Genomic DNA, 13,188 nt, shown 5'->3' with positions numbered 1-13,188 from the left:
ATATAGGAAGTATGTCTCTTGTTTACTGTTTTTAAATGCAACCTGGAATAAAGCTTTTTGATATTTGCTTGAATTATTCCTGAACTTCTTTTCCAGAATACATAAGTAAAAAGTTAGGTGCTGGGTTGGCAGGTAGGCTGGGGTCTATGTAGGGTAGGGGGGTAGAGTTTTTTTTAATAAGGGGTTTACTTATCCTTTAAAAGCATGTGAAGTGACATTTTTTTAACCCTGTTTGGCCCTTCCCGGTACTTATTTGCATATGCAAATTAGGATTCAAATTCGGTTCTGGATTTAGGTGAATCATTCATGAAGGATTCGGGATTCAGTCAGGTCCTAAAATAGTGGATTAGGTTCATCCCTAAATCCAATTGCCACTAGCTTCCCAGCTATGTTCATCTGCCCCAGTCCCTACCCCCTGTAAGTCAACAGCCTGTTCCCCTGCATCGTTGGTGGTTTTTATATACACTACTATAGAAATCCTTTTTCATCCAATAAAACTTTTTTTAGGAATATAAAGTGCATAAAAGACCAAACGCAATCAATACTTAAATCCCTTTGGGGGAAATTGTTTAGCGACCACTTCCGACAGTGAAAGACCGTTTGTGAATTTTATAGTTTGCGCCAATGCGCAGTCAATGTAATAAAACTTCTTACTGAAAAAGTCGTTATGTTTGCTCCAAAAGATTACGACACCTTCAAGCACTTCTTATGAGTGCGCAATTAAAATTCGCAATGCCCAATTAAAATTCGCAATGCAATAACAGTTTAAGGAACAATATTACATTGCGAGATGTGGATTTTTAGTCTTATTGGTGCGAATTGTTTTGCTCTTTGCGACTTTTATTACATTCCCCTGCTTATCTTTTACACTTTACTTCCTGTATCTATCAGTATTTGTCTGTAATCTGTTTAGTTCAAGTACATCTATTATACCTCTTTGTGCAGAATATGTTGGCACTTTATAAATGCTTTTTAATAACAACACTACCTTCTATACTAATTCATTTTCTCTTGGACTTTACATTACTAACAGCAACAGGACAAAACATTCAATATCATTCATTTTGCCTTTCTGAGAGGCTAAAAGTTCTGTATTGTTATGTAAAGAATATTTCTAAGCTTTTGAAATCACTTACAATGTAAAAGCAGGTTGCAAACATTACATGGAACCAGGAAGCTATATAAATAATAATAATGATAATAAGTACATAGTGATGTTAACTATTTACTCAGCATAAACAAAGTACAATAGCCAAGGGCATTACTGTAAAATTATAAAATGTTCTATAAAGAATAACGTACCTGACTGGATAATCAGCAGCACTGAGATTAATGAAGAAATCCCAAGACCAATCAGACATCTCCAGCAGATCCCTCATACTTTGTAGGTAAGTAGACAACAGACTTGCTCCCCCCCAAATGGTTGACATTCTCCATGAAGTAACACGGACATTGGGATACTGGCTGGCAAACTGTAACACTTGTCTGTGTAGATAATGGGATCGCTGTTCAAGAAGAAAGAAAGAAAATAATCACTTTTTGTACCCTCTGGGTTTTCTTTTTCATAGTCTACTTCTGTGTCTTACCAAAAAGTGGTCAAACTTTTATTTAATATCCCTATTTAAAAGCTAACATTGTTCTATTGATTGTAGTCCACTGACAACTAGAGAGCAGAGATTTGGGCATCCAAAGTGTACCTTTTATTCTCAGGTTGTGGCCTGATATTTGCTCCACTGTCCCGGGTTCCTTGATCTGTATATCGGACACAGAACCCAAAGGCTAAATTATATAAGATCCTTTACACTGTTGATACAGAACAGGTTGAGGGCTGTATTTAATTTAATTCTGAGAGAGGAGCCATATGTTACAAAGAAATGACCAGGCACCATATGTGGTACACTTATGTATTCTTTTAAAACTTAATACTGATACTGAAATACCATCTTACCATTCCATGTTTCTATAACACAATAAGAGGATGATTTGCTAAAATTCAGATTTTTTTGCCCCCAAAATATGTGGTTCTTTCAACTTTCTCTAAAACTCTAAAAATTCTAGCTTTATTACATGTAAAAACCACAAAAAACTCTAATACAAAACTTCACCAAGTAAAAGAAGTCGAGGTTCCATAAAATCAATGGAGCTGCAATAATCCTATTGGACCTTTTTTTAAACCATTCAGACTTTTAGAGGTTTTCAGATATTTTTTCGCTTGTAATTGTCCGAAAAATTAAAATTTTTAGAGATATTCAATTTTTTTTCATACAGATCTTTTAATAACTTTCCTGGTATTTGTGGTTTTAGAGAAAGATGAGTTTAATTGTGGTTTCAAAAAGCTTTAATACCACTAATATTTGGCCTTTAATAAATGGGCCTCCATGGGTCGATCTGGAAAGCTAAGGATCTTTTAGAGAAAGATGAGTTTAAATGTGGTTTCAAAAATCTTTAATACCACTAATATTTGGCCTTTAATAAATGGGCCTCCATGGGTCAATCTGGAAAGCTAAGGATGGACTAGAGCACAGAACAAAACCAATGTTCTTCCCATTATTGAGGAGACAAGGTTCCAGATGTTGCTGTTCAACCACCAAGTAGCTATGGTAGAAATGTTGCTGGTTCCAAAAAGGATAAGGTCATGTCCATCTAACTAAAAACTAGGAAATGTGAGTTCTGTACCTTGTCACAATGGATATAATAATAATGGTCCTTGTGGTAAATTGCCTTAAACATTCTTTGAAGCTGTCTGGAGGCTCTGCCATGGACAACCAAAACAAAGGCAATTCTCACTGGATTCGCAGTCGGGTACTCCACTGAATCATCATCCCACTGCACATTGTTGCTTGATTTCCCTGTTTTATAAAAGAAACACTCATTAGTACCAAATTGACAAAGTGAAATAAAGTAAAATACATTATTTACATATCTTAAAGATTTCCAGTATAAATGGATTTGATTAATCAACAAGAAAATAAACAAGTTTGATTCCCCATAACCAGATAAAAAAGACAATGTTATCTCAAGTAGATCTTTGGGAGATTGTAAATCAAATGTTCCGAAGCGCTGGAGGAAATTATTGTTCTTTTCAAAAGGACATCTCAAAGCAAATTTAGCAATCTGACAAACAGATGGGAAAATAGCTTAAAAACAATGAAAAACACAATTTGGAAAAGAATTGGAAAGAAACATTTATCATGAGCCTTACAACTTCATGGACTCACCAAGAGTGTGCTGGCTTAGAAGTAGAAGATATATAAACTTTTTTTTTTGTTCATTTTTTTTTAATGCTAGCATAGAAAACTTTTAGTACAGGTATGGGATCCGTTATCCAGAAAGCTCCAAATTACAGAAAGGCCATCTCCCATAGACTCAATTTTATCCATATAATCCAAAAATGTTTTAAAAATGATTTCCGTTTTCTCTGTAATAATAAAACAGTAGTTTTTACTTGATTCAAACTAAGATATAATTAATCCTTATTGGAAGCAAAACCAGCCTATTGGGCTTATTTAATGTTTACATGATTTTCTAGTAGATTTAAGGTATGAAGATCCAAATTATGGAGAGATCCATTATCCGGAAAACCTCAGGTCCCGAGCATTCTGGATTACAGGTCCCATACCTGTATTAGGATATGATCGAAAACCTTACACTATTAGATTCCTATGCTTCTTCTATAACTATTCACCTATGAAAATAAGACAGTTATGATATCAATAAAAGTGATTTGGAAGACTTGTGTTTCTGGAATATATTTTACTTAAAGGGGTAGTTCAGATTTACATTACATTTTAGTATGTTAAAGAATGGCCAATTCTAAGCAACTGGAGAGCTACTGAATAAAAAGATAAATTACTCAAAAACCACAAATAATAAAAAATGAAAGCCAATTGCAAATTGTCTCAGAATATCACTCTCTACATCATACTAAAAGTTAAATTGAAGGCAAACAACGCCTTTAACTGAAATAGTGAAAAAATTCAAATAAATGCCCCAAACTAGATGGGAAAATTGCAGATAGGTTTGATCCAGGAGTTTCATGGTTTACTAAAAAATAAAAAATGTAAATCATTGGGAGGGATTTCATTTGATTTGGTCACTGGATAAGACGATTAAATGGAAACTTAAGAGAAATTATATACTTAAACATTGTTTTATATTTTATATAAAACAGGCTTTATTGAAGATACAGGTACAGTAACCCATAGCAACCAATATAAGTAAAGACTAACTGCTGATTGGCTGTGCCTAGACCCGTAGCAGATTTAATTTATGGCCAGTAAAAGTGGTGGAATTTCTTGCCTATATTTACTGGTATGTTTCCAGAAACCCAACCCATAAGAGAGTTGAATATAATTTTTTTATTATATGTTATTTTTCTATTTTTCAAAATACAAGCAATTACAAAAAAGAGGGGGAATAGAAATGAAAAGTGAGGGAAAGGTACAATTTATGAATTACTTTAAGAGGGCTTACTGTATATACTCTAGTATAAGCCGAGTTTTTCAGCCCCCAAAATATGCTGAAAAACTCTACCTCGGCTTATACTCGGGTCAATCGCAAAAACGGTCGCCGGCGTCTAAGAATAATCGCTGGCGCCCAAGAATAGTCACCGGGGTCCAAGAATAGTCGCCGGCGTCCAAGAATAGTCTCCAAGAATATTCGCCGGCGTCCAAGAATGGTCGCCGGCATCCAAAAGCGAGACGCCGGCACCTCCAATGGGAGCAGAAACCCTCAATTTTTTGATTGAAACTTACCAGAAGCTGCTGCATTTTTCACCCTCGGCTTATACTCGAGTCAATAAGCTTTCCCAGTTTTTGGAGGTAAAATTAGGTACCTCGGCTTATACTCGGGACGGCTTATACTCGAGTATATATGGTAAATACAATCAGTCATACTGTAAGAATATGAAGTGTTTTAAAACACCCATTTTTATTCATGAGGGTCCAAGTCCACAAATTTTTTTTTTATTGAAACAATAGGGAAAATGTATGCTTTATCCCTATTTGTTGAAGTCATGTTAAAGAAGGCTTTATACTACTCCTTTAAAGAGAAGAGAATGGGTTGACAGGTCTCTGTTACATGACATACATATGATATACATTGTGTTAGCAAAGGTCATTGGCTGAAAAACAATATTTGCACCTTAAAAATGCTGATATTCTGCAGCCTGTTTAGTCATTGAAAAGGATTGCACACAAGTCTTTCAAATACATGTTGATATCTGAAATCAGAGATTCATTTATTAACCTAGTGCAATTTGATATGATTTACTGCTTCTTCTCATCCAAAAGCATATATATATACCGCAATTAATGATGCATGCAGTTAGAATTTTAAACATAGACCAATAACACAGGTCAAAGACCGAGAGCAATTTAGACTTTAAAAAGATATTGATTGGGAATTTTCAGCCCAGCCACACTATTAACTAGTAAATCATTTCACTACTGGAAAGATATATTGACACTGGACCTTTACGATGACGGCTTTCATAGGATTCAGAATATGTGCCGCAAGGCTGTACACTGTCCCTATGGATGGTGGAGCTCAAGGTAAAATACCCCACATGGGGTTGCATTATTTATTCTTCAAGGGGTGGCTCTTTAGCTGTTACTAAACAACTTTCAGCATCTCCAGAGAGTCTTGTTCCTGGATTCTGGGGTTTGTAATTTAACCATAGTTGGATTCTCTAAGTTGGTGATATTGATACCTTTTTACTGCAAATCCTTGGGTTGCTAAGAAGTTCTTACAAAGTGTGAAACCAGGGTGTTCTTTCCTGTTTGTTCCCCTTTAAAGATGTTTCTAATACAGGGGTCCACAACCTTTTTTTCACCCATGAGCTACAAAATGTACAAATGTAAAAAAAAAAAAAAGTTGGAGAGAGCAACAATCCTGGGGGTGCCAAATATGGCCTGTGATTAGCTATCAGTAGCCCGTGGACTAGCAGCCTACAGAAGGCTCTGGCAGTACACATGCAACTATGCATTTTATGCAACTAAAGGGCACCTTCAAGCTAGGAATTCAAAAAGAAGCATCTGCTTTGAGGCCACTGGGAGCAACATGTTGCTTGCATGCCACTTGTTGGGGCTCATTGTTCTACATACTAATGTATATACACATTAGGGATGCACCGAATCCACTATTTTGGATTCGGCCGAACCCCCGAATCCTTAGTTAAAGATTCAGCCGAATACCGAACCGAACCCTAATTTGCATATGCAAATTAGGGGTGTGAAGGGGAAAACATTTTTTACTTCCTTGTTTTGTGACAAAAAGTCACACGATTTCCCTCCCCACCCATAATTTGCATATGCAAATTAGGATTCAGATTCGGCAGAAGGATTCGGCCGAATCCGAATCCTGCTGAAAAAGGCAGAATCCTGGCTGAATCCCGAACCGAATCCTGGATTTGGTGCATCCCTAATACACATATTTATAAATTTCATATAAATCCTTTTATTATCACATACAATGAGCTGCTCACTCAAGGCCAGATATCGTTGGCCTATCTTGAACCAAAGCACTAATAAGATAAAAAAAAATAATAAGACCACCAGTAAATTGAATCCTTTCATTGCTGTAAATCAAAATGTTTAAAAAGCAAGGGTTCCCCGCTATGATGGACCTGACCTTTACCCGTTCAAGTGTTGGCTGGGTGGGGAAGAATCATGGGGAGGATTCACAAAAATGTCGGTAAAGTATAACTTTTATACACAGTGAAAAAAGGAACTGTAATGGTCTTTGCAGTATTCTAAATAGTGACCGTGCTGTTGTGATTTACATGCAGAGGACATGCAAGGTCACTGGTTATTACTGAATGCCACTGGGAGAGACAAAGTACTTTGCAGGTACTAGAATGTGTCAAGTTAAAAGGAAGGATGTGGCGAGGCTTTATAAATAGGAAACAGCTATTGAGATAAAAAAGGCCAAAGATAGAGACTAGGGAAGGAAGGGTGGGGGGCAGCAGAGATCTGCAGTAAAGGTATTTCTTCCAGCGGTACTCTATTGCCACATACACTACAAGGTGACCCTACCTATGATACCCTGTACCCCCTGTCCATTTAACAAATAAAAATATCAATCTCAGTTTAATATATTAATTGTTTTTATCCTGTGCACAAAATGTCTTTTCTGTTTTACTGTAACAAATGTATCAGTTTCAAATATACAGCTATGTTTTGCCTGTTTTCTGTTCAACCCACCCAACCCGGTTACTGTATTCAAGGGAACGCTAGCGAATACATATCTGCCAGCTGAGTCAGACAAAGTAAAGATATACAGGTATGGGACCTGTTATCCAGAATGTTTGGGATCTGGGGTATTCCAGATAACGTATCTTTCCGTAATTTGGATCTTCATACCTTAAGTCTACTAGAAGGTCATGCTAACATTAATAGCATAGGTTGAGTTTGTTTCCAATCAATTAATTCCCTTAGTTGGGAAGAAAATAATTTGTAAAAATTTGGATGATTTGATTATAATGGGAGATGGCCTTTCTGTAATTCTGAGCTTTCCGAAATTCTAAGCTTTCTGGATAATGGATCCCATACCTGTACTAAAAATGTGCCAAGTGAAAAAGATTGGTGCATTCAAACCACAATACAACATTGTAGCCAAAATGCTATATACTTTTTTGCAGAAATATATTCGAGACAAAAATGTGGCAAAAGCAGTCATTTAGAGCCACAATTGCAGCTGCAAAATCGTGTGTTCTTTTCATTTCTGTAGTACCGGTAGCTCTTGGTTCTGCTGCCTTCCTCCTGTTCCAAATGAAGCACAATTGCACCTATTGACACAGTGGAACCCTCAAGCTACTGCCACCTCCGAACCAAGCAGTAGCTCCCGGGTTACCACAGCAGACAACATTATTTATAGGACGCATGCACCACTCTCAAGCTCCATTCTCCCAGTAAACATCAAAAATTACACCAACTTTATTTATAAAAAATTCTGTGCAATTCTGTGATTAGCACAAATGAGTCAATTTTGATGCATCAATCAGATGCAACTCTGCCTACCAACCAAAATGTTGGAAATACAGGGAAAAAATACTGCATTGTGGATAAAAAAAAAACATGGCAAACACCTGAAGGCTCATTTACAAACCAAGCGCAAAGTTTACCATTATCCTGAAAGCTCCAAATTACGGGAAGGCCATCTCAAATACACTCTATTCTAGGCAAATAATTCTAATTTTCAAAAATAATTTTCTTTTTCTCTGTACTAATAAAACTGTATCTTGTACTTTATCCCAAATAAGATATAATTAATCCTTATTGGAGGAAAACTAGTCTTTTGGGTTTATTTAATGTTTAAATGATTTTTAGTAGGGATGCACCGAATCCACTATTTGGGAATCCCCAAATCCTTCATGAAAGATTCGGCCGATTACTGAACTGAATCCTAATTTGCATATGCAATTAGGTAGGGGATGGGACAAAGTGAAAAAAACATTTTTTACTACCATGTTTTATAACAGGAAGTTAAGTGATTTCCCTGATCTTGCCTAATTTACATATGAAAATTAGGATTCAGGTTCAGTTCAGCCAGGCATGAGGATTCAGCCGAATCCAAATCCTGCTTAAAAAGGTCGAATCCCGGATTTGGTGCATCCCTATTTTTTACTAGTATGGAGATCCATATTATAAAAAGATCCCTTATTCAGAAAACCCCAGGTTCCAAACATTCTGGATAACAGGTCCCATACCTGTATCCAATTAGTTGAATCTATTGAGACAACCTGCTAAGTGAAACTTGGATTTACCACCAAGTCCACGTTGGGAGCAATTTCAGAGTACCTCAGTATACACACATGCAACTATTAGGGATGCACCGAATCCAGGATTCGGTTCGGTATTCGGCCATTTTCAGCACGATTCGGATTCGGTCGAATCCTTGTGCCTGTCCGAACAGAACCCGAATCCTTAAAATCATGTGACTTTTCGTCACTGATTTGCATATGCAAATTAGGGTTCGGATTCGGTTCAGTATTCAGCTGAATCTTTCACGAAGGATTCGGGGGTTCAACCGAATCCAAAAAAGTGGATTCAGTGCATCCCTATCAACTATACATAGCACTTTGTACTTACATACGTACAGTATATATATATAGATAGATAGATAGATAGATAGATAGATATACACATGACTGAGCATGTGTTGCTGCTGTTGCTTTTCTGGAGAAAAGCTGCATCTACCTAAGATAGAATATCATTAGTCTTAATGATCATTTCATAATGTTCCATTCTCTCCGGGGGACTCATGTAGGTTTGAGTCTGTTGAAGAGTTATTCACCTAACCTCATGGCAGGATTGCCCTGATAACAAAGCGAGCTTAACATATACACCGCTTACATATAATGAGAAAATCTACAGTTCTAGGCATGGAACACAATTTAACTCAGAAATAAGCAACACCTGCAGAAGGGGACAAAACAATTACACTGTTCTACATATCTTTCTACTTTGGTTTCACATCTCTAAACTCGCAGCACCTGTGCGCAGAAATAAATAACCCATAACCCCGCGCAGCATCATAATTCACTTTTTTTTTCCACAGAAAATCATGTTGTTTTTATGGTGGTTTTAATATATATGCCTGAGCAGTTGTGCTGAAATATGTAAATTACAGGCTGTTTAGAAGATAGTCTCAGTCGTGGTTCTTGATTGGAACGTTCTGTGCTAAAGGTAGCAATTTGGGGCTTTTATTCCATGGCGAGATTTTAAATAATGAGAACAACAAGATATTTCCATAATAAATCAAACAGACACATATATATATTTATTTTAACAATTATTTTAACCCAAGCAGAACCATAGAAAGCCTCGTGCAGCTGGATTTGAGCTACTACATTCTGCTCATTGACATATGAAGCACAACAGTGTGTTCTTTATAACCAGCTCTTATTAATATTTCTGAAAACGTGAACGAAATATAAATTGCCTGTGAATGGGAGATGGCTGAGTAAATCTATTTTTCAGGCATAATGATGATACGACACCCACTGAGCTTCTAAAGGTCACATTGGTGTATCTACAGATACTTCATGCTTATCCCATGTAGAGCCACAGTGAGTGGTTTGCTTATTGTCTGCTGAGGCAAGAAGTATGGAAGCAACATTGCACCACCGTACACACACACACCTATCTATAAAAGGTAAACATTCATGAAATGTGCTGCAAACTGCTATGTTTGAAGCTCATGTGAACAGCATATCCAGTAATGATGACATCCCAATATTAAAGCCAGTGAGACAGATTACGCATGTGACAATTGTTTGTCTTTGTAGGTGACTTGTCACATCCAAATTGTTTTGTATTATATCATTATTTTCATTGTACCTACCCCCTGGCAGCTGCTGAGTCTAGTGATGTGCGGGCCGGCTGGATATCTGTGGGACTCGCACGCTTACCCAGAACCCAGAAGTCGGGCTTGGGGCGGAGGGAGGCCATATCCGGGTCGGCTCGGGTACTACCTATGGGTAATAGGTTTTTAGGGGATTTGAACATAAGCAAACTCTCCCCATTAGATTTGTGGACCAATCTGTGGAATGTGTGCAGGTGGCTATACACACTACAATTACGATCTTTCCAAGAACGATTGTTCATTTCAATATACACGTGTAGAGCTGAATCGTCAGATATACAAGACACCTGGTAAGGAAGGATAACGAAGCACTTTAAGCTACACTTTTTATAGTTTAGGGTAGGACTTCACGGACGATTTTGTAGTGATCCGGTGAGCTGCGCAAAAACGCAGGCGTCAAATCGGATGTGATGGAAATAAGGTAAGTCAATACATTTTCGGATGGTGTCGCAGCATTGATCCGACGCGGCACGACTGTCAGTATAAATGATAATATGACTCTAACTTGGTTCAGTAGTCATTCATTTTTTGAAGTTCTTTTTGTGAAGTGTAAGCCCGTATCTAGTCAGATGAAATCTCTGATACAAAAAATATATCCCAAAAACTCTACAATTAAGTTAAAAAGCAGGGTCGGACTGGCGCAGTCGGGGCCCACCGGGTTGTGAACCTCGGGGGCCCCGTGCGCATGCGCAAAAACTAGTGCGCATGCACGAACGTCAGGCCCAATGCGCGCATGCCTGAACGTCAGGCCCAACGCGCGCATGCGCAACAGCGCCGATCAACTTTAATTGCCGTTCGGGGGCCAATCTAGGACCGGGACTGGGCCGGCGGGGGCCCAAGAGGGCCGGGGCCCACCGGGTTTTTTCCCGGTTTCCCGCCGGACTGGCAATCTGTGGGTTCTGGCAAATGCCAGAGGGGCTGCTGTAAGATGCCATAGACAATTACTATTTAGTGGGCTGGTAGGGGGGGCTGTTTGGGCCTCTGTGTGGCCTGTTGGGGCTTCTGTGTACCTGAAATGCCAGGGCCTATTTTGATTCTTAGTCCAGACCTGTAATCTTTAATTCCATTCCGGAATGCCTATGAATAAGTACCAGTGGGTATGAAGTGCGTAAGGCGGAACATCGATTGGTCTGTATGCTTACTCTTTTAATTCTATGTTAAATAAAGATTAACTTTTTAACTTAATTGTAGAGTTTTTTGGGACATATTTTTTGTATCTGATTTATGTGCCCTGTGAACTGGGGACTATATCCCAGCAACTATGGCCTTTAGACAGGCCTTATAGACTGCAGCAGACAAGTGCTATATTTTTAGATGAAATCTCTGATCATCCTAATACTTGGGGCCCCAGCACAGCAAAACATATCTCCCCGTTGTGGTGAAAGGAGAAGTTCTTGATGTACTAAAACAGTAGCTTGAGAAAAGTTCAATGGAGAACATGACTCCGTGGAAATATGAGCGAGTACGGTTTCCTAGAAATGATATCTGCCCAAAAGAGGTTCCAATAGTGCACTTACAGAATTCACATTATTAATCAAAATAAACTGTAACAGCAAAGATAAGAATAATACGAAAACTGAAGGGCAGGAAATAACTCATGACTTCTATTTTGCACAATAATGGACATAATTAGATAAGAAGCCTCCTTTCTATTAATGACTGGTGTCTTAGGCACGGACGCCATACTTGCATCCCTGCAAGTTCTAGAATCTTTTGCCAATCTTTTACCAGTCATGCTCGGGACTCCTCCTGTCCACCAATGCTGCTTCCCAAAGTCCCTCTTCTATTCCAATAGCTGACAGAAGGATATCAATAAAAGATGCCAGTAATGGGAGTCTTTTAAGCTTTCAAATGGGGGTCACTGACTCCATTTAAAAACAACTGCTCTGTAATGCAGCACATTTATTGTTATTGCTACTTTTTATTGCTCATCTTTCTATTCTGGCCCTCTCCTATTTATATTCCAGTCTCTTATTCAAATCAATGCATGGCTTCAAGGGTAATTTGGACCCTAGCAATCAGATTGCCGAAACTGCAAACTGCTGAATAAAAAGCTAAATAACTCAAAAACCACAAATAGTAAAAATTGAAAAACAATTACAAATTGTCTAAGAAAATTAATCTCTATCTACATCATACTAAAAGTTGAACCAAAGATGAACAACCCCTTTAACTAGAGGCAAATACAGGCAACCATGTGCCCTTCAGAAATGTATTTTTATATTTTATTTATAATTTATTTCTTAGTATTCCCAGTGATAACCATAGACATTGATGAGTTTCTAGGAGATGTAGCTGCCCCATACTCAAGGCAGGAATACAGCAGACAGGTCAGCGAGCCCAAACAAATGTCATACTCAAAGTAATTCATGTATCAATATTTCAATTTAGAAAACTTGCCTCTTCATTCACCCTAGGCCATGTCTCTACAGAATACATTGTGTTGTTATACAATTAATTTTCATCGGCTTGGAGCACGAAATAGCGACTTTTTATAAGCAGGCAAGCCCATCATTTTCTTCTCGCTAGGCGCATATTAATGGCAAAGGTTAAAAGGCAAAGCATATTTTTAAAATGAATCAATGTGTCTCGTGAACCTTGGGGACATGGGTGATATTTTATTAATACGCACTGAAATGACTTCTGCTTTGCCCTCCAATATACATATAATAAGGATACCTTTCAGGGCCTTAAACATGATATCATCTTTGGTAGCATAGCATCTATGGAACAGCAGGAAAAATAGAAAGGATGGAGTTCCAATGGGAGCCACTCGGCTATGCACTCTATATCCGAGGGAATGGAAATGTACATTCTGTTACA

At 37.9% G+C, this 13,188-nt stretch overlaps 1 protein-coding gene across 2 annotated transcripts in view; it reads right to left on the bottom strand.

The window, feature by feature from the left end:
* Positions 1 to 13,188, bottom strand: part of xylt1.L (xylosyltransferase I L homeolog) — a 200,711-nt gene that overhangs the window by 62,856 nt on the left and 124,667 nt on the right. For both annotated transcript variants that reach the window (XM_018234364.2, NM_001092465.1), the window contains 2 exon segments: positions 2,677 to 2,849; positions 1,303 to 1,505 (listed from right to left, as the gene is read on the bottom strand). In XM_018234364.2, the coding sequence (XP_018089853.1) occupies positions 1,303 to 1,505; positions 2,677 to 2,849 (376 nt within the window).

Source organism: Xenopus laevis, chromosome 9_10L (genome assembly GCF_017654675.1).
Source record: "Xenopus laevis strain J_2021 chromosome 9_10L, Xenopus_laevis_v10.1, whole genome shotgun sequence".
NCBI classification, from domain to species: Eukaryota; Metazoa; Chordata; class Amphibia; order Anura; family Pipidae; genus Xenopus; species Xenopus laevis.
This window is presented reverse-complemented; position numbering and strand designations above follow the sequence as displayed.